The 22,488-nt window shown below is 48.6% G+C and overlaps 1 protein-coding gene across 1 annotated transcript in view; it reads right to left on the reverse strand.

Annotated features, from left to right (window-relative positions):
• Positions 1 to 11,679: 11,679 nt before the first annotated feature.
• CAMK1D (calcium/calmodulin dependent protein kinase ID) overlaps positions 11,680 to 22,488 on the reverse strand; it is a 411,239-nt gene continuing 400,430 nt past the window's right edge. Inside the window, exons 8-11 of the mRNA XM_036242307.1 lie at positions 22,165 to 22,243; positions 15,876 to 15,963; positions 14,532 to 14,649; positions 11,680 to 12,326 (exon numbers count right to left, since the gene is read on the reverse strand). Of these exons, the coding sequence (XP_036098200.1) occupies positions 12,208 to 12,326; positions 14,532 to 14,649; positions 15,876 to 15,963; positions 22,165 to 22,243 (404 nt within the window). The 3' untranslated portion in view covers positions 11,680 to 12,207. The remainder of the gene's footprint in view (positions 12,327 to 14,531; positions 14,650 to 15,875; positions 15,964 to 22,164; positions 22,244 to 22,488) is intronic.

Here is a 22,488-nt window from a genome sequence, read left to right on the forward strand (position 1 = left end):
AGGTCGAGAACCTGCCTCATGCCTCTCCCCCAGCTCCCCGAGGTTTTCTGGTGATCTCTGCACCCTTGCCTCCTAGGTCTCTGTCTTCATCATCACATGGCTGTGTGTCTGTGTGTTCAAATTTCCTTTTTTTTTAAAAAAAGGCCCCGGGTCATATTGGATTAGGGCCTACCCTAAAAGGTTTATTTCCAAAAGACAAAGGTCATATTTTGAGGTACTGAGGGTTAGTACGTCAACATGTGAATTTGGGGGTGGGACACAATCCACCCATAGCAACCACTTACCCTGGTGTGGCTACAAGAAGACACTTAACACCTCAGCACCGCTGCTTCCTTATCTATAACACTGAGATACAATAGTACCTATGTAATAGGGTTGTTAAAAGGACTGAAAGAGTTAATATTCGAAGCGTTTGAAACAGTGGCAGGCATATAATGCTGTAGGTGTAATGTAAGTTAATCTCCTATAACGTGTCTGCCGCAGTGGTTCTAACACGTGGGCTGGGTGGGCTGGGAGGCGGGCGGGCCTGCCGTGAGTTCTGCAGTGGCCAGGGCTGTGGTCCTGCCTGCTCTGTGGGAAAGTGTCTCGCTCCCTCTCCACCCACGTGTAGAATGGAGGGGCTTCCTGATGAGAGTCAGTGAGCTCCTGAACATGCTCTGCACTCGAGAACCACCGAGGGCGGCTTTGCACACGTGACCCTGGTTCGCTGGCCTGGGCATGGCATTTCGAACCGTTCCAAGGTGCTGTGCATGTGCAGGCAGGAGGAGAACCTGCGGAAGAGGCGTCTTCGAGACCCTCACCGTTCAAAGTGCGGTCCGAGGCAGCGGCCCCCCTGCTGAATCAGAATCTGCACCTTGTCGAGCTCCCCGAGGTCAGGTGAGAAGCCCTGCTTGCAGCACTTCGAGCAGCGGCAGCCTGGGGTCTTCTGCCAGGAGCAGAGCTCAGGAGGGGCGCCTCCTCCAGGGCGGTCTGATAACGGGAACCACAGGTGATGTGAGTTCCTTTCCTGGCTGGCTCTTGAGACAGTAGTTCCCTGCAGGGATGCCGGTCCAGATACAAGAAAATTCAAGGACTTACCCCGAGTAAGCCTTCTCTTCTGCCCCGGGGGTGTGTGTGACCATGTGTGTGCTGGGGAGCAGCTGGCCCTCTCTGTCCGGGTTGGTCTGTGTGCGCCTGTGTGGTCACAGCCGGGCGGGGCTCCTGACTCAGCATCCCCAGCGAGCGTTCCTCCAGGAGTTGAAATAAACGGCCTGACCCAGCAAGGCCCACGGAAATCATTAGATCTTGACACACTCAAGAAAGAGACTGTAATTTTAAGCTAAAGTGTTATAGGGAGGGGAAGAGATGGGCAAAGAGGAAAGGGGTTAATAACTTGACCAAGAACTGCATTTTCCTGGCTGGCTACGTCTTTCGGGAAAGAGTCCCAGCTTGCCGATGGAAACATCAGGAAGATGATGAGCTCATGCTGAATGCAGTTCCTCTCAGGGGAGGCTGGACAAACACAAGAGATCTGAGATACTTTCTTGAAAATAAATCAGCTTTGAAGACGGTTTGGAGGAGAATAGCAGATGACAGGGAAGCCTGCATTGTCAGGGGTGAAACTCCGTGCGTATGAACAGAAGTTTCCAGAGATATTGATCAGAGCAAGAGCATAGACTCACTGCGAAAACAAACAAGACCCCAGCAGTGATATAATTATTGTCCACAGCTCCGATTCGAGATTAAATCCAGCTTCTGTAACTTTTCTTCTGAAAACTAGAACAGAAAACATGGGCTGGTGATATGGTAAGGCCTGGGCTTTCTGCGGTTTCTCGTTATTGGACTGGATAGTCTGGCTTGAGCTATTCAAGAAGGTAACTTTCTTAGAGAGGTAGAATGAACCCTAGTAATGCTGGTGTTCCAAAGCCTTAACTGATTTGATCGTGTCATCAAAAGCTTTGTCAGTGGCCCTGGTTACCTATCAAATAAATGAAGTAGTTTAGAATTCAGTGAGAGGCGATACGACAGAATGGCCTTTGGTGTCGGGCCCAGCTGAGTTTGGAAGTCCGCTGACCTCGAGCAATCACTGAATCTGGACCCATTTGGGCAATAAGGGCAACTTCCTTGTTGGGATACTGGTAAAATGAGGTATTGAATGAAATGCACTTAAGCACAGTATGCAGAACAGAGTAAATGGTCAACTTATTGTTGATAAAAAGGCTCCTCCAGCCCACCTTCCCCGCACGCTGTTCTCCTGCCCAGGAAATATGTTGACTCCATCCACATACACGTGTTCAGCTTCCATGCTCTCTCACTCTGTTCCTACCTAATTCTTCCCATACAAACTCCACTCTTCCTTCCAGGCCCACCTACAAGACTCCCTCTTTCAGGCAACCTTTCAGGGTAGGGGGAAGGTCAGATCTACCTTTTTGTCAGCATGAATGAAAATCGTTGATATAGGAGGTGCTCAAAAATTGTCGAATGAATGAATGAAAGAAAGCTAATGACAAGGTCCACCTGAGAGGCATCGATGGGAACCGGTAGGGGAATCGATAGGGAGGGTCTGTGGGTTCTGTGGGCCCTAAAGTCTAATTTCAGTGCCGCCAACAGCCCCACATGAAGGGCAAACCCCTTGGATTTCTTGCGTGACAAGGAAGCCAACACATTTTTCTGCCGCTGTGATACCCAGGGAGGTCTGTAAAGTGCTTTTATATGTATCAACCTTAGAGGTAGCCTCTTAAAGGCTAATACTCCTCTCCTCCTCGCATGTCCCTGAACACAGCAGGCCATACGAACTCCCCGTGGAGCCTGGGCCTTGAGCCTGACCTCTCACTGAGCAGCTTCCTCCATCCTTGAAAACCTGATAAAAGTTCCAGCTGTCTCACAGGTCACAGTCTCAAGCTGCAAGGTCTACGGAGCACACATAAGCCGGCAGGTCCCCATGTGGCACTTTGTATGAGTTAGCTGGATAAATAAGCACCCTCCCCCCGGCACCCAGGTGCAGGGCTTGGCATGGAGGGCGTGGACTGGAAAGCAGCTCCCACTACTAGGCCCCTCCGCCAGAAGCCCTGGCGTGGTGCATCCGTGTGCACACACACACACACACACACACACTCTTTCTCTTACAAAGAGAATGTAATAGGGGTGCTCTTTTGGAGATTACACATTCTAGGGGCTCAACACAGGCTTTGCAACCCAGTACATGAAGGAATGGAGCTGAGTGCTGTTCTTCCTCCTCAGTCTTTCTCAAACTGGAGGGTGCAGCACGGCCAAGTACATGCCTACCCCTGGGGACACAGCCAGTCCAGGCAAACGGCCCCGCCTGCATGACCCTTGACCATACTCTGATTTCAGAGCCTTTCTCTATGAAACACAGTTGCCATGTCCTCCTTGGGGACATGGAGGGCCGAGGAGGATTTGATCACGTGACAGGTACCCCTTCCAGCCATCAGGCTCCTGCCAGTGGTGATTAGGCCCGGCTCCCTCCTGAATAGACACTCCTGTAACTTTGCACGAAAGCTTTACTTATACTGTTGGCCCCTAAATGTATTACAGCCAATGACAAATATTCACAGGTATACGTAAGGCCAATTTTACCTGAAAAATATAGAAAATTTGGGGTGAATTTAAGTGCCACGGAGAGGCTTGAGCAGCAGGGGTGAATGTTGGGGGGACAGAGATGCTGGCTTGGTTGGTGTGATGAAAGCCAGGCAAGAAACAAGTTTGACCTTACACATTCCAACTCGAAGGCCCTGATAAGTACCCACTTTCTATTAGAATCAGGTTTATACTATACAACACAAATGTGCATTTGCTATGGCTCATTGTTGGTGAGCCCTCTCCTTAACAAATCCTTACAGTTTTCAAAGATGGCTAGGTTACCAAAGTCCTTTGCTCCATGCACCCCCTGAATGACCCCTTGGTGTTGGCATACCTCGTCATTAGTTCTGGGCTGAGAGAAAGCACAATCAACTGAAGGATAGACGTCAGGCGTGAATACTGTACAGACGTACCTTGGCGATATCACCGGTTCAGTCCCAGCCTCCACAATAAAGTGAGTATCACAATAAAAGTGAGTCACGTGAGCCCTGGCCGGTTTGGCTCAGCGGTTAGAGCGTCGGCCTGCGGTCCAGAGAGGCCCGGGTTCGGTTCCCGCTAAGGGCACGCACGTACTTCGGTTGCAGTTTGTCCCCGGCCCTGGTTGGTTGTGCGGGTGGCAGCCACTTGATGTGTCCCTGCACGTCGATGTTTCTTTCTCTCTCTCTCCCTTCCTCTCTCTCCCTCCCACTCTATCTGTACAAAAAATGGAAGAATGTCCTCGGGTGAGGATAAAAAAAAAAAAAAAAGTGAGTCACGTGAAATTTTTGGTTTCCTAGTGCACATAACAGTTAGGCTTACTGTAGCCCATTATGCATGCAGTAGTGTTATGCCTGGGGGGTGGGGAACAACAACGTACATACCTTAACTTAAAAATATTTTATTGCTAAAAATTGCTAACCATCAGCGAGTCATAACCTTTTGCTGGTGGAAGGTCTTGTAAAAGCCAGTCTCTGTGAAGTAAAGGGAGGTGTGCCTGTATCTTTGGGGCTCACTTGTTTCCATGAAGGCCCATGCTAGGTTCACTTGATGCTGTGGGACAGAGTGCGTTCTCCCTTTCCATCAGGCGTGTCAATCCATTTCTTTCTCCTGCACAAGCACCTGGAATTGACTGGACGTCAGACCCAACCCCCCCAGTGCATATGATGACCTATGAAATGTAAGTCCCCCACAATACCCACCCTCAAAAGGAAAGGATAGCAGCTAGCCTTGTGCTCAAAAAAGAATCTTTTTGGGGGCACGGAGAACTCCAAGGCTGTGCTGAGAACACGGACGTGTGTGTGCCCTCTCGCCCCAACTCGGAGAGGGCTTCCTGGAGATTAGCCTTGGCTTTCCCTCCAAACGAATGACGACTATCTACTTGGTGTGATTTGAGTTTCTGGGCTCACCTCCAGCCACCTTCTGCAGAAGGAATAGGGGGTTTTCCTGTCTAGCAGGGAGTTCAACCTGGACACCCTCCACATATCCCGAAGCCAAGATGTGCCCACCCCTCCCCCCTCCCTGGCACTTCCTGCTCATTGGACCAGAGACCTAGAATATTTAAGGACCTCATGTGTTTCCAGGGGCTCAATTCAAACCCCTTCCTTCTAATCCACAATTCAGAGAGAAGAGGAAAGGGAGCTGTTGGGACACCCACCCCCTGCTGCTGGTGGAGGAAACAAACCACATACAGCTGAAGGTGATTAATTGTCTTTATTGGAGGAAAACAAGAAGTCATCAGTCTCATTGTCATTATGATAGAAATCTTGATATGTGTACATGATTGTCAAGGCAGAGAATCATTTGCTACAAGCCCGTTCACAATTTTGCAGAGCCGCAAACCTATGAGGGCTAAACTTCTTGCAGAGTTTATTACATGCACGGAATAAATGCAGTTTCCCTTCTTTTGGACAAGCATGTTTTTATGGAAAAATGAAACTAATTGCAAGCCTGATAATAATAGACACGAGGACATTCTGGGTCTGACATCGGAAGCGTCTGGGAAACATGCTCAGCGCTGGGAGAGCTGCAAGAAGGCGACGACACTGTGTGCAGTGACCAAAGTCAATTGAGAAATTGTCCCAAATTTGATTCTGGACAGAAAGTACCTTTTATGTCTCTCGACCTGAGCGTAGGATGAAGATAAATGATCTCTGAAACCTGTGGCCCCACCTTTGAAAACCAGGCATTTCGGTTGCCATTTGGACAGCATCTCATGCCACCCTGAAGGCCAAGTGCCCCTGGGAAGGAGAGCGTGAACCTCTCCCCCTGTCCCTCCCCAGCCTGGCTGCCAGTGCTCCCCAGCACCCAGCTCCCCAACGTGCAGGCCTACCACGACAGCCAGGAACCTAACTGTCCAGATTAAGGTTTTCCTTTGAGAAGTAATTTATCTGGTGGTTGGGGCTTCTGAGCTCCTGGTGACATCTTAGCACTATGAATGAAACCTCAAACACTCCTGTTTTCTTTTTTTCGGTCCATAAGAAAATAAAATCACCTCTAAGTAAAATAATTCGGTAAATAAGCAAAAGACATAATCACCGTAGAAGTCTCCTGGAGACCGAAAGGTTAAAAATGGATGTGGCGAATGCAGAAGCAGCTCTATTACAAAGGGTGAACGCAACAGCTTGTCCTTTGGTGTAGAAAGATACAGAGAAGCCATTCCACGCTTTGTCCACAAAACTAGACCTGGAGCCACATGCGGTGGGGTTGGCTGCCACACGCACAGCCTTTAGGTTTGCAGAGGGGGGCTCCAGGGCCACAAGCCGAGCTGCTCCCGCTGCAGGTGGCAGGAGGCTGAGGGCCGACATGCTTCCGGGTGCAGGCCAGGCCTTGGCTGGGATGCTGGGCCATCCTCACAGTGAGGCTAGGCTGCTGTGCCCACAGCTGGTGGCAGATCGTGAGGCACGGGACCACATGAAGGCTTGGGTCGAAGGGGGCGTGGGCCTCTGCCTTTCTCTGTCTCCTCCCTGTCTGCTGTCTGCAGTAGCGAGCTCATCTACAGACTAGTTTTTTTTTGTTTTTGATATTTTGTTCAGATAGAGTGGGAGGGAGGGAGGGAGAGAAACATAGACGTGAAAGGGAAACATCGAGTGGTCGCCACCCACACGACCCAGTCAGGGCCGGGGACAAACTGCAACCGAGGTACGTGCCCTTAGTGGGAACCGAACCCGGGTCTCTCCGGACCGCAGGCCGAAGCTCTAACCGCTGAGCCAAACCGGCCAGGGCCAGACTAGTTTTCTTAAGTCTTCAGGAAATAAGTCTCCCTCCTTTCACCTTTTTATCTTAACATTTTCAATTTTGAAAAACAAAGTACTGGGACAATTTTGTTTTGCAAACATCAGGTGTACTTGAAGCCCCCAAGTAGGCCCAGGTGCCCCCCAGAAGCGTGGTGGATTCACAGGCATACACATTTATTCTGGAGACGAACTGGACAGTGTTTGGTCTGGAATGTGTTGAGGAAAAGGCAAACTGCAAGTGTGGGCGGACAGGACGGGTGGCATCGTCTCAGGCACATGCAAAGCTCCGGGCACTGCTGTTAGAAGACCTCCCTTTCATCCGCCAGAGGTGCCTGCGCGGCCCTGGAGGCATCTTATTTCTCTGCGGGGAAGCGGGAGGAGCTGCCCCTGCCCCGTCTCATACCCACAGGAACCCCGCAGTGTGCTGTGAAAATCACACAGTGGGGGTGTTGCTGGCAGGAGCAGAGGCAATGACCCAGCTCTCCTGTCTGCACCCTGGAGTGGTGACGGTCAGCATGGCTTCTCCCGTGTGACATCGATAGTGGCCAAGACTCAGGGGGGCCACAGGGCCAGAGTGGCCAAAGCCTTAACCATACCGAGTTATCTCCATAGTGACACGGTCTTTTCTTTCTGTTCTGAACTGCTCAGGAAACAGCAAACCCCAGAGGGTTGATCAGATTCAACTAGTCTCCTTTCAGGAAGGTCCCCTGCATTGTCTCCGGTGTCCTTGGCCTTCACTGTAAAGAGGAGCCCCCCTCTCCTACCCACAATCCATCCAGGGCATGATGGACACCACGGTAGACACGTGAGCGGGATGAGATGAGTGCTGGGCAGGTAAACTGAGTCTGAGGGCCAGGTGCCTAACCCCTTTCATCAGATGGCCCGTGCTTCCCCAGTGCCAGCGTCTGGCCTGTTTAGCCAAAGGCGTCTGTCTCCTTTCACTCCGAGCTGGACTGCCAAGTTCCCAGGACACTGCTCAGGGCTCCTGGAGAGCGGGGCCCTCTCCATGGGCACTCTGGCTCCGGGGGCAGGGGCTGCCCCACCTGTGGTGGGGTTCAGACGTGACTCGAACCACTGCCATGGTCGAGAACGCAGCCGCGCCTGCTCTTCGGGCCGCGCTTCCTGCACAGTTCGGTTAAGAGGGAACAGGAAGGGACTAGCCACTCTGTTCTCCTGTGGAGCCAGGGGCACTAGGAGGTGATGAAACGGCCACGAGCAGCCCTGGCGTCGCTGTCGCTCCAACTAGGCATCTTTTCTCCAGGGTCTTGGTGGTCACGGGCACTGCCCCTCTCAGCTCCTGCCGCTTCTACCCCACCTGACACCGGAGACCCCACTGTGCTTGTTGAGGGGACCTGAGCAGTCAGACTCCAGGGTGTGGAGAAGAGGGATGCGTGCTGGTCTGTCTGGGTGGCATGCGCTCACTTTCTGACAAAGGCCAGCTTCTCTTACGGCCTCAGGGGTGAGATGAAGGTCAGGGAAGCGAGGGAGGCACAGACAGACAACTGGGAGAAAAATCCTTCCAGGACACTGTTAAGATGTAATATTCAGGTGAGAAAAAATTCACTTGCTCTAAGAAGGTGAGAAGACCAAAGGGGGGGCTTGGGGTTGGAAGGAAGCCTGTGATGGGGTCGGTGGTCCACCCGTAGCCTCGCCGCACACTCCGGCTCGAGGGCGTGTATAAGCTGGGTGCACATATGAAGCCGGGTGCTCAGCTGCTATTGGTGAAATCTGACGTCAGTGGGGTTTCAGGACTCTGCCACCTACTCGGCAGGTCTTAACAAAAGGCACATTCTGGGTTCTCTTCCCATGTTGTAATGAAGTATAAATAATACCAAATACAGTTGAAAGAGAACCTCTAGCCTTATGCCACTCAGGCTCTCAAAAGATTAAGTTCTTCCACATGGTAGTTAATTTCTCCTCTCCTTAAAACAACAGGAAGTAATCTAACTCTGGTTCACTGAGATGGTATGGACTTGCCTGATTTCAAGTTCAGGCTTCGGATGAAACCAGCCACCAGCCCCTACACTATGTAACTGAGACCTGATGTACCACAGGCCAGGCACGGCCAGCGGCCAACCCAACTGCAAGAGTGCCCTGCGGCAGGGGCCACCTTTCCCTTGTTCTGCACTTTTCAGGTAAGACATACTTTCAAACTAATTGAATATAACATGCACCCCACATATGAACTCCAGAAAATAATGCAATCACCAATAATGGAATTTGATTTCAAATGTTGCTTTCCTAACACAACTGACTGTGTATCACACACAGTACAGGAGCTGATGACTGTGCAGGCAACATTGTAGGTACCAAATTCAGGCAAATTTTCATGCCTCATGACATCTAATGATTGTTTTCTTATACTGCAGAAACCTCAGTGTTCCATTACACTTGTTAATAAGCAACATCCTACTTAACCTTCTGGAGAGATGCCTCCATTTCCTGGATTCTCTCTACAAGATTCATGCTATTGCCCTTCTGAAGGGGGCGGGTGATGCATATTCAACTCAGGTGACACTTGTTTCTTAACTGCATCTGGTGCCATCTCATAGTTTTCCAGGCTTTTTACAGATTTTGAAGAGTGACAGCCGGATTTTATGCTGGTTGCGTGTGTGGCAGATGCCAAGTGGAATTTCTGCCCAAAGGCTGAGTGCCTATGACGTATGTGGGAACAGGGTAGATCAGCTGCCTGCCTTTCAAGCTGCTCTTACACATTCCTACACCACCATCCTACAGGAGGCAGAATGGAGCTCTGGACTGTGTGTGTGTGTGTGTGTGTGTGTGTGTACACACCATCCTACAGGAGGCAGAATGGAGCTCTGGACTGTGTGTGTGTGTGTTCACACCATCCTACAGGAGGCAGAATGGAGCTCTGGACTGTGTGTGTGTGTGTGTGTGTGTGTGTGTGTATACACACCATCCTACAGGAGGCAGAATGGAGCTCTGGACTGTGTGTGTGTGTGTGTACACACCATCCTAAAGGAGGCAGAATGGAGCTCTGGACTGTGTGTGTGTGTGTGTGTGTGTGTACACACCATCCTAAAGGAGGCAGAATGGAGCTCTGGACTGTGTGTGTGTGTGTGTGTGTGTGTACACACCATCCTAAAGGAGGCAGAATGGAGCTCTGGACTGTGTGTGTATACACACCATCCTACAGGAGGCAGAATGGAGCTCTGGACTGTGTGTGTGTGTGTGTGTGTGTGTGTGTGTACACACCATCCTAAAGGAGGCAGAATGGAGCTCTGGACTGTGTGTGTGTGTGTGTGTGTGTGTGTGTGTGTGTACACACCATCCTAAAGGAGGCAGAATGGAGCTCTGGACTGTGTGTGTGTGTGTGTGTGTGTGTGTGTACACACCATCCTACAGGAGGCAGAATGGAGCTCTGGACTGTGTGTGTGTGTGTGTGTGTGTGTGTGTACACACCATCCTAAAGGAGGCAGAATGGAGCTCTGGACTGTGTGTGTGTGTGTGTGTGTGTGTGTGTACACACCATCCTAAAGGAGGCAGAATGGAGCTCTGGACTGTGTGTGTGTGTGTGTGTGTGTGTGTACACACCATCCTACAGGAGGCAGAATGGAGCTCTGGACTGTGTGTGTGTGTGTGTGTGTGTGTACACACCATCCTAAAGGAGGCAGAATGGAGCTCTGGACTGTGTGTGTGTGTGTGTGTGTGTGTGTGTGTGTGTACACACCATCCTAAAGGAGGCAGAATGGAGCTCTGAACTGTGTGTGTGTGTTGTTGTGGAGGCTATCCCTAAACATTTGGCCTGGACACAGGCAAAGTTGTGGAAGTGATGAAGATGGCCTGACCAACAGGACCTGCCAAGCTGGCCAACTGCAGGAGTAAAGCATGAGGACAAAAGTCACTGGACCATCAGCAGACCTGCAGAGATGCAGGATGGCTGGAGCTGACTGCGCAGTGCAGACTTGGCGTTGCGTGGCCACTGGGGGAGGGCTTTTGTGAAGCTGGCCTGCTTGCCTCTACAAGACAGCATCCTTGAAAAGTGGTTTGCCCTGGATTTCACACTGCACTTGCTCTATCTTGTACACCCATCCACCACATGGGTGGACAGCACGGCCTCATTTGCCTGGTCATGGCCAGTTTTAGCACTGCAAGTCCTACACCCCAGGAAATCCTTCAGTCCCCCATCACAGGTCTTTGGTTTTCAGACAGCCCTGGTCAGAGGGACAGCTTCAGGTGCCAGCTGGGCCTGGCCACGACCGGTTCTGGCCATCACTGCAGCCTGTGTCCGGCTTGCTTGGCAGGCCACCTCTTCTCACCACCCCAGATAAACAGATTCTCTTCCAGGGCCATTTCCCTCTTGTCCTCCAGATAATATTCATACAAGAACAGAGTAAAAATGTGCAGAAACAACTTATGAGAGTTGGAGGTCAGTTTAAGATTAGAAATGCATTTTTAAAAAACAGAGAGAAAGAGTAATTTGAAAACTGCATAGCTGAGAGCAGAGCTTCCGTGGGTCCCCCCTCATGAGAAGTGAGAGCAGCAAGGACAGCTCACCTCACACAAAGTGGCATCTTGTTCCTTCTGTGAGAAAGGTCCTTGAACTCTGCTGGGTGGACACCTCCTTCATGGCAAGTCTAGCCTCTAAAGTTCAGCTTTTAGCCTTGGGGGAGCCGGCTTCTCAATTTCTGAACGCTGGTGGCAAGAGGCCCCTAGATTTCTCTGGCTGGCGGGGGTTGCTGGAGGAGTGTCCAGGGAGGTTTCTGCGGGCCCCTCCCAGGGTGGAACTCAGCTGTCTTCTTCGAGAGCTGCCCCTCCAGGAAGGGACAGAGAGGAAGGGAGGAGAAGTAAAGTGCACTCTTCACCTTGGAGACAGATTCTCAATCCTCTTATTAGAAACTTTAAAAATACCTTGAAATTCACCTTGGAGGGGAAAAAACCTCTTAACGGTTAACATAAAACTCTACTACCAACAAGCAAAAGATATAGGTCATGTGACTAAGTATAGATTGCAAGAACATATCTCTTAAAAGGAAAAAAACCTAATGCACAATATTTACCAATACTTAAATAATCCAGTTGAAACCTTTTTTTTTTTTGTCATTAATGAAAAAAATACAACATAGAAGGTTACCTATACTGAGAAGAGCAGAAATGACAGAAGTCGGGGAGAGGACAAAGAAAGTCCATTCTAGAGCTTTGCAAGATTCATATATACAGCACCAGATCCTTTAAATCAGCTCCCTTGAGTCAGTACAGTTTGTGAGAAATGAACACTTCAGAGTTGCAGTATAAAATATGGCCATAAAAAACTTCTGTCTTCCAGTCCTGTGCAGGAAGGCGCACCATGCAAGGTGGGATCGCTCTGGGTGGCTGATGGCACTGGTGGCCCCTGGGGGTCCCCTTCCCTGGCTCTGCCCGAGGCCCCGCCCCTGGGCCCCACCTCCAGAGCCAGTCACTTGCTTCCAGTGTGCACTGTCGTCACAGTGGTGGGCCTCGGTCTCCGCTCGGCTCCCACTCCTGAGACCCCTGATGAAGAGGAAATGAAACTACAGAGCGTAGAGGGTGCCAGACCTGCAGGGGACAGTGGACACAAAAATTCAGAACTTCAGAAGGAAATACTCTCCCTTCTTATTGCAAGGGTTTGTGAGGGGGCCAAACTTCTATACATTGGATTCTAAATTTTTATCTACCCATAGGAAAGCATTTGCAATGTCCAGAATGCTTTTCTTTTAGACCCAACTCTTCCCTCCTTTTTTCATTATACTTATAACTGCTTTGTATTTTAATAGGACATGATTTAGCCACCATAATATGACAGGTTCCATTAATGAGCGCTTACTACGTACTATGAATCGGGCTAGGTGCTGAATATACACTGTCATTATGAGAACAGCAGCTCCATGAAGTAGTTATTTTAAGAATGAAGAGAGAATGTGACAGCCCCTTATGGTCCCTGCTTGGTGTGTGGTCTGTGCTCTTGGCTAAGGAGCATCTTGGAGAGCATCGAGATGGGCTGTGTACCTACTCCTGTGTGTGCTGTGGCTCAGGCCTGGGCACGTTCCTCACGGACTGCAGTCCAGTGCTGCCCAAGCAGAAGTGTTGGTACCCGGAGGTCTGAATGGGGGTGAATCCACTGAGCTAAGCCAGCAGTATTTCCTCCCATAGACTCTGTAGTCTTGGAAGATCCACAAAATAAATGGTTATGATGGCTTCACTGTCACAGCCATTGTATGAATCTTCCAAGAAATGATCGACTGTGAGCTTCCTCTGAGCAGAGGGTGGAAAGGATCTGTGCTGAGCTGCAAATGTGGGTCGACGGCAGTGTGTAGTTGGGTCAGGGGACACTGGTGGAGATCTCTTGGAAAAATTGAAGGGCTGGACATTCCTGAATGAGATGGAAGGATTATTTAGTGATGAAGCAAACTTTTTCCTAAGGGCAATGGAAAGAAATGTGATGCTCAGAAGAAACCAAGCTGAAGGGTGCTCAGTGGCTCAGGAGACGAGGGCTGATGGGGAAGATCAAGGCAACTGCTCACAAGTGAAGAGGAGCCCTTGGCCTGGCCTGATACGAGATTAAGATAAACGTGCAGCGGGCGGGGGTGGGAGAGCGAGATAAGGAGAGTGTAAGTGCACCCTCAATGACCTAAATTCCATGCAAAGATGAAGGACAATGAAATACTATTACTATTACTTTGACTGTAAAGCTAATGCATTTTATATAAATCAGCTCTAATGATCATCCTCCTCATCAGAAAATAATATGAAAAGCCAATGAGAACAGGCCCCCAGGAGGCTCTGCTCTCTCTTCCTCACCCATTAGAAGTGACTCACAAGGACAAGCAAAGCATAAGGCAAGGAGACAGAGAAGAAAGTGTCTGGGCTTTTATCCAGACAGACATGACCTTGAAGCCCAGATTCCTCATCTATACATGGAAGTTAGAGTGCCTAGGGTTGTGTGAATCTTAAATAATTAATTTCTGGAATGTAAATTGGTGCGGCCACTATAAAAATCAGGATGGAGGTTCCTCAAAAAATAAAAATAGAGCAGCATATGACCCAGCAAGCCCTCGTCTAGGTATCTACCTGAAAAAATTGAGAACACTTATTTGTAAAGATGTATGCACCCCTATGTTCACTGCAGCATTGTTTACAGTGGCCAAGACACGGAAACAACCGAAGTATCCTTCGATAGATGATTGGATAAAGGTGCAGTACATACACATAATGGAATACTACTCAGCCATAAAATGAAATACTGCCATTTGTGACAACCTGGGGGATCTTGAGTGTCATTCTAAATGAAATAAGTCAAACAGAAAAGGACAAGAACCATATGATTTCACTTGTATGTGGGATATAAAACAGAAAGCCAGAAACAAACAAATAAACTCATAGACACAGATACAGCGTGATGGTTTCCAGAAGGAAAGAGAAATGAGGGGAGGATAAGGAGGATAAAGGGGTCAATTACAAGGTGAAAGAAGTAAACTAGGCTGGGGGGTGAGCACACAGTAGAGTATACAGGTGTATCATAAAGACATATACCTGAAACTTGTACAATGTTATTAACCAATGTCGCCCCATTAAATTTGATAAAGAAAGAAAATATTTTTAAAAATTAAATCATGTGCTAGGGTTGTTGGGAGTGTTAAATGGGATAAACTATTGAAAGTGCCTGACATACAGCAGGTACCCGGCTAACGACAGTGCTCTCCTCTGTACCCCAGATGTGTCTTAAATGCCAGCTAAAAAGTTCTGTTTTTGCTACATACGCACAATCATTTTGGCTGGCCAAACTGAGGCTGCTCGGAACACTTGCATTCGAACTGTCCAGGCTGCTGCCGAGATGGAGTCTTCTCATGTGTCTCACAACGGCGGTGGCGTTAAATGCTTGCTGAAATTTAAGAAAGTAAAAATCCAGACAAAATAATTCCAGTTAATGAAAAAGATGCAGACTGTCTCCTATTATTTTTCCTGTTACCCTAAGCATTTCAAACTTCTGAAAATGTTCTCATGATACTCTACAAAGTACATTGCCCCTTCTTCCAAAAGAGTACTGACGTATCTGACCCCTCTGCCAATCAAAATATATTTTGGAGAAAAACATGTTTTTCTTCTGACATAATCAACATACAGAATAAATGTAAACCAATTCTCTCTATAATCTAAGAGAAGTGACTTTTAGAACAAAAGGCACCTTATAATAATATAGTACCTTAAAATATGACATTTTAAAATAATTTAAATTTTCCTATTACTGGTGATTTTGTCCTAAATAATAGCATTTCCTCTAAATAAAAGAAATTGGTGGAATTAATTTTGTTTCTGTATGGTCTCTCACTGTTGGCACTTATACCCACGCTGGTTAGAACACAGGATTTAGGTAACTGGTCAATAATCACAAAACCTCAATGGTTTACGTCCATCACAGTATTTTTGTTGTTGTTAATCCTCACCCAAGGATATTTTTTCCACTGATTTTTAGAGAAAATGGAAAGGACAGAGGGAGTGGGGGGTAGAGTTGGGGTGGGAAGAAACAGAGAAACATGGATGTGAGAGACATCAATTGGCTGCCTCCTGCATGTGCCCCGACTTGGCCCAGGGACTGAACCTGCAACCCAGGTACATGCCCTTGACCGGGAGTCAAACCCTTGACCCTTCAGTGCGCGGGCTGATGCTCTAACCACTGAACAACACTAGCCAGGGCTACATCCATCACATTTTTATCAGAAATTATGGATGGATTCAACTCAGACTTCCCGTTCGTTTCCCCTTCACGTCATTTTATTACAAGTCGACTGCCCAAAGTTCCAGCAAAGTGGAGAAAACAAGGATCATGTTAAGCCACAGCAAATAAGTTGGACCTGGCACTATTGCTGTTTTTGACTTACAGAAGGGAAATATTAAATCATAGACTTCATTCCATCTCACACTGTGATACTCCCTTCTAGTCTTCATCGTTACTGGTTAAAATTAGCAAAATTATTTGGGTGAGATTCTGGGGATTTTCATCAAATGCAGAAAACAGAAACCCACAGAAATAAAAAATGTTCAAATGGCAAGGCAAGTTTTCATGCAAGTGTTTAAACTCACTGGGAATCTGATCAACACAAGACTTACTCTCCATTTGCTCTTGGCAAAGTTCTTCCGGATCTGGGCGCTGACGGACTCGTGGATGTTTTTGTTGAGGGCTGTGTCACCTGCGATCCTGAAACACAGGCAAAGATACTTCTTCTAAAGGGTTTCTTCGGGGCTCTGGCACTGGCCCTGCTTTCCCAGAGAAGCCCCACCCCGGCCTCTCCCGAGGTCTGCTGCGAGGCTGGCCTGCCCCTGCCCCGCCAGGCTGCTCACATCCCTCCCCGGCTCATCAGACTGCACACGATCCACTGCTGCGCTCGAAGTGCTGACGCAGATCTACACGCTGCAGCCTCTCCAGAACGGGCCAGCACCTGCGTGCTTGACCTCTGCCTGGCTCTCACTTTCCCTTTTTGACTCCCATTCCTGCAACATCCACAATGACGACACAACCTAAACCGAGTTTCCATCCTTCTCCCCCTCCCTCCACACCAGTTTTCTACCTGCAGCACTCTGCCTCCACCATCTCAACTGTGTTCTCTGCCTGGTCGGACCAGGGCCTTCTTCCTGGCTCCCTCCTCCCCGAGGCCCCTCTCTCTGCCTTCTCTGGGCCCTCCTTCCCAGGGACCAGCTCCCGTCCGTGGGCTCACATCTCCCTCCTGGTTCCATCCCAGCTGAACTAAACTCTGCAGTGTTCCACTTGCCTCTGACCTCACCCTGGCACCCAGCCCCTTCTGTGGGCTCGGGCAGAGGGTTCCTAGCCTTAGCTCAGCTCTGCTTGGCACATCTAATCTTGAATTTCCCAAATAAACTCTCATAAATGCCAGGACCATGTCCATTTTTCATTCAACTGGGTCCTTGATATTACTGGACATCAGTTCTTGCTTGTCCCTTAGCTTTCTATTAGCAAGGAAGAACGTAGGTTTACTCTTTACCTCCTGTCCTTGGAGTTTCTCCTCATCCTATGACTTCCTCCCTCTGCTCCCACCCATTTTAACCTCCCTCTTCTCTCTCAGCTTACAACCTCTCCAGTCTTAGTCATCACCTGGAGGTCACCCACAGCCCATTCTTCTCCAACACATCCCTTCTCAACCCCACACCATCCTCCTCCCGCACCCAGCCACGGCTTCCCAGGTGCAGAGGAAGCTGTATTCTGCACTCAGTCTTCCAGGCTCAGATCATTCCATCTTCCCTTTCCTTTTCAGCAATTCAGAAATTCTACATTGATAGCTGATGCCTACAAAATAATTTCTTGCATGTTGGAAAAGTTAAAACGCAGACAGATGCTGGGGACACGAACCATCCTTTCTGGCTGGAAGGTATAGGAGAAAACCTGTCATCTCCCAGACCCAGAGGGTCCTGGACACAAAACAGCTTGGACGCCAGACTATTGGGTCCACATGTTTTAGGAAGTGAAAGAAAGATGTTTAAAGTTTTTTTCAGACAAGAAATACTCCCAGGATAAAAAACATGTTCCTATCTACCCAGCCTTTCACTTTAGAACTGAAAACATGGTTGAGGGACTGGACATTAAATCTGTGCCAGGCTGGGTCTACATTTTGAATACAGTCTGATGTTCCTGCTAAAAGCAGCTCCCCATACAGACGTCTGTCTTGTTCCCAGCAGGGCTGAAAATACTTAGCCAAGAGGACACTCAGATCCTAACTGTCATGAACCAGATTTCCACTTCCAACAACTGTCAATCATCCCCTCCCCAGACACACAGAGTGAATAGAAACAGGATCTCCGAGTGGGCAAGCCATCCAAAACCACAGTAACGAGGAGCTGAGCGGGCTGTAGACATCTTTATAGGCTTTTTCTCCTAGAGAGCTAGTGCGAGTATTCCTCCTACACTGTTCATAAAAGCTACATCCTCGGAAAGGGAGTCCGCTCCCCCTTATCGGTGGCCAGCTCTTTCTTGGAAACAGCTGCACAGAAGGGGTAGGAAGTATGTGATTCGTGGAGCTGAGCACAGCCACAGTGCAGATCCACCCTCCAAACCAAACAGACCCGTGAGCAGGCAGGGAGACTCCCTTCTCTGTGGGTGAGCATGGCCCAGATGGAAGGAAAATGCACACTTCCAGTTATTTCAGGAATGTCCGTGCTCACTTCCTGTAGTCCTGGAGTAGCCTGTGCTAGGGAAGGGCAGACGGTGGTCCATAGGCGCCCTGTGGGCAGTCGTCCTGGGGGTGCAGCCACCTCGGGCCTGACAGCACAGGCTCTTCCCCCTTGAGCACCGGGATCAAAGCAGCAGCTGCTGGTCACAACGGGCTAGAAAGGTCATGATGACGAGGTGCTATGTGCACGGCACTCATTGCTACTAGGTTCAGCATTATTATCAACAAAAGGAGGCACGAAGTCTTAAACATCAAGAAGTCTTAGTTGTCATCTCAGTTGTCATAGGAATGCATGATGCCTCCGACACAGGAGAATGTCCTTATAGGTCACACACACACACTCACACACACACACTCAGGTCTCCTACTCACCCTTCTTTTCAGTTTGTATCTCTACTCCAACACTGCAGGTGGCATTTATATAAAGCACACTCTGTCCTCCTCCACACACACAGCATCAAGCTCATCTCTCCTGGCCTTCGGTGTGCTTGTGTTTTATACACAGGCTGTTCTATGTCCACGGTCTGATTTTGCATTTTTCTAGCCACTTACTCAAGATAGGCTTCGGGATGCCCATGTGTCTGTCAGGGGTCTCCCAGATTCCTGGGCTGTGTCCTAATTCCAGTGTGACTGGATGGAGACAGAAGACAGGAGGGGTCTCCATGAATAGTGAGAAGAGGGCTGCAGGTACCACCCTGGCCTGGAGGACACAGAAGGTCCCGAAGGTGGCATACTGATGATGCCATGGACACTGTGTCACAGGGGCACCGACACCCAGGATCATCACTTTGGTTTGCTTGTCACTGACACTGGAGTTTGAGGTTCACAACAATTTGAAACAGAAAAATGTACTAAGGTGCTTCCCTCATAACCAGAAACGGGTTCCTACATGCCACTTGCCATTCCCAATTCGTCAGCCATAAGCCAGCAGCCTGCTGATCCTTTCCACGCACCACTGAGAGAGAGGCAAGACCTCCAGGGAGGGCTCAGGAAACAACTGCTGACATGGGCTGACTGCCCTCTACAAGGAGACCCCTCCTGTCGGGACTGGTCTGTTTAGAGGCTAAGGGAAGGCATCTGTGACTTCCAGAGGCTTCTCTTGGCCCTAGGTGGCCTTGATTGTGCAGGAAGAGCAAGTGCAGAATACGAGAAGCCACCCTCTGAAGAGAGTTGATGCGTGTAGACCACAGCTTCCAGAATGGTGGTGCTGACAGAGCTGAGCCTCATCGGAAACCCACTCCACTCTCTGCGGGCTCTCCGCTAAATCCCTGTTCTCTGCTGGGGCTTCTGCATAAAAGAAACAGGCAGATCTTACAGGCGAGCAAGTGGGGCATTTTCAATGATGCGTGAGTCAAATGCATTCTTTTTTTTAGTCAATCATTTTCCAATGTTTGACTTCTTGGGAATTTTGAAATGAAAGTAAAATTATAAAACACGGTGGGGGAGGGAAACACCTCTGAAGAAGGCATTTATTTGTTCAGCTCACATGCTAACATCTTAATGTGATCCACTATGCTGATGACTCAGGCCTTCATCTCTTGCTCAACCTTTCTCCTGAGCTCAGACTCATTCAGCAAAGCACACACCACATGTCCATCTAGGTGACCCCAGCATCTTTCTCCTCTTTCACGCAAGCCTGCTTGCTCTCCTAGCACAATCATCCTCCCGGTCCCCTAAGGTGAAAATTCAGCAGTAACAACCTCAGACCCCTCCTTTGCCTCACCTCACCCGCCAGTGCCCTGTCCAAGACCTGCAGTTTCCCTGCCAGGGGGGTGTCTCTCGTGGTCTTCTTCATGCCTGTGCAATGGGCAGGTCACATTCACCCTTCTCTGGGCCAGCTCCTCTCTACCTCCTGTCTGCACCTTCCCGCCCCCTCCCATGCCCATCTCCACAAGCCACTTTTATTGGGCAGCCAGGTTGAGCTTTCTGAAATGCTAACCTGATCACCCTGCTAAAACCTGTAAGGGGACCCCACTGTCCAAAGGGAAAAGTACCAGTTCCTTAGTACAATACTAAAAGACTGGCAATTCACATAGATTGGAGATTTATTAGGTACTAGGTACTCTTCTTTTTTTTTTTTTTTGTACGTATTATCTCATTATATATCTGTAGGATATATACTCCTATTATTTATGATCTCAATTCTACAGGGAGGCCCAAAGGGTCAAGGAGCTTGCCCACCACTCAGGAACAGTGGTGGAACCAGGACTTGAGCTCAAGCAGGAGACGCCAAGGCTCAGGCCAGAACCCTCATTCTGCCTTCCTCTCCAGTCTCATCTTCTCCTCGCTCCTCTGTCTCTCTTACTCCAGGAACACCTAGCGCGGGGGCACGAGGGAAGATGTGCCGTGTAAGCCGCCAGGCAAGACCCTGGTCGCTCACCGGGCCCGGAACCCCTCCCCATCCTGATGACCTGGTGGGAGTTCTCACAGTGTGAGGCCCAGCCTCTCTGTGAAGTCTTCTCCACTCTGCTGAGGCCGCCCTGTCCCTCTGCCAGGCCCTTCAGTAAAAATGACCTCTCCCTTCTTTGATTTTTCAAAAATGGCTGGTGAAGGAGAAACTGGGTTTTAACTGGCCTCCTTCCTGCCTTCCAAGAAGTGAGGCTGGATGAGTGTACACGTATTTGGAAGCCAATCACTTCCCTTCTTTTGAGGTAATTTTCCCTCTTTATAAGATAATCCCCCAAAGTCTCAGACATACAAGATAAACGAGGACTGGGGATGTAATGTACATGACGACTAGGGTTAACACCACTGTATGGTAACTCCTAAAGGTCCTCATTATAAGGAAAAACAGTTCTTTTGTAACTATATAAGGTGATGGATGTTAACTTAACTTATTGTGGTAATCATTTCACAATAAATACGAATGTCAAGTCATTCTGCTGTACACCTTAAACTTTCACAGTGTTGTATGTGCATCAATTATATCACAATAAAACTGGAAAAAAAGTCCTATAGATTTAAAAGCCTATTGTTTATAAAGTAAGAAAACTTTATGGTAACATACTTTGACCTATTGTCCAAAGTGACTTACTAAAAAAAAAAGATACATAATCAAAACTGCCTCCTTATTCAGAAAAGTCTTTATTCCCCCCTCTGTGCCCCCCCCCCCAATCCCCAGCCCATTCCTTCCTTCCCCTTTATCTGCAGGGTGGTGAAGAGCATCCACGTTGGAGTCTCACAGTTCTGGCTGGAAACAGTGCTGGCTTTGCCATTACCTAATGCACTGCCTTGGCCAAGTTACTTTATCTTTCTAAATCCACTTCCTTATCTCTGACATGGAGGCAAAGCCTACCTTACAGGGTTATTGTAAAGAAATGACATGAGATGCTATTTTAATGCAATCAGTACAGTGCCTGGAACATAATAGGTGCTCTCTGGGGTTAACCAGCATACAGATCCTGGAGGAAATGCTACCAGAGATGGTGGAATACACAAGGGGACAGTCTTCTACACTGTTTCCTAGGGGGAATTTCTCCTGAACTCAAGGTTCTGTCCGTTCATTTTCACTACACTGCATACTTTACTACCCCTGGCCTTTGTTTCAAATGGATGCTCCTGGTGCTTTAGCAGTAATAACAGCTTAATGGAGTATTGTGCCAATCCCTGATTCACATGCATTATCTCAATGTTGCTTATTTCAACCCTGTAAACTAGGTATCAGTATCCTCATTCTAAAGATGAGAAAACTGGGGCTCAGAGAAGTTAAGTGTGAACCCAAAGTCACAGCTAGTTGATCGTGAAGGTGGGTTCATATCTACCAAGTGGCACAAAAACAAGGTGTCCTCAAGGGCACTACTGAAAATGTGCACAGAATGCCGTAAACATTCAACAAGTCCCTCTGAGCGAAGAAACACTAACTTGAAAAGCATCTTAAAAGGAAAAATATATATAATGCAATTCAGTTAACTACTGAGTAATAAGCTCAAGAAATAAAACTCCCATCTTAATGCCTTGTTGGCAATCACCTTCAATAAAAATGATCCTTAAAAAATTCATGCACAGTGAGAAAGCCACAGCTATCTTTCACACACCTAACTTGTCATTAGAGCATTTAGAAGATTGAGCCTGAGGGAACAAAGATTCCGAGTGCTGGCATGGGGACAAGATTGAGGCCACCGGCCAGAGTGAAATGCAAGCATTGCTGGGCTTTCCCAGGTAGTGACAGCTAGCAGGAAGTTCCCCCGGGAAGGCAGTGGACACACAGGCTCTCTTACCATGGGTGCCGAGCTGCCTGCTCACACGTGTATCTTTTATTTGGATCTTTCTCCATCAGATTCCGAATGAAGTCTTTTGCTGTTCAGAAAGAAGGCACAAGGGAAGGAATCAGTATGTAGCTTGAAATGTGATACCAGCTGGTCTCTGAGTTGGGACTTTGCTTTCCCAACTCGAAGTCTCTTCCCTCTGGCAGCCAAGACAATTTTGGTTCAGAGATGAACTATCTTTGTCACCATGGACCTTTCATTCCACTCTCTGCTGCCATAGGTAGATGATTTGTTGATGTCCTCTCCATGTTTTAGATGTCACGGGTTCAACAAAAC

The sequence above is a fragment of the Molossus molossus genome, unplaced genomic scaffold, assembly GCF_014108415.1.
Source record: "Molossus molossus isolate mMolMol1 unplaced genomic scaffold, mMolMol1.p scaffold_m16_p_1, whole genome shotgun sequence".
NCBI lineage: Eukaryota > Metazoa > Chordata > Mammalia > Chiroptera > Molossidae > Molossus > Molossus molossus.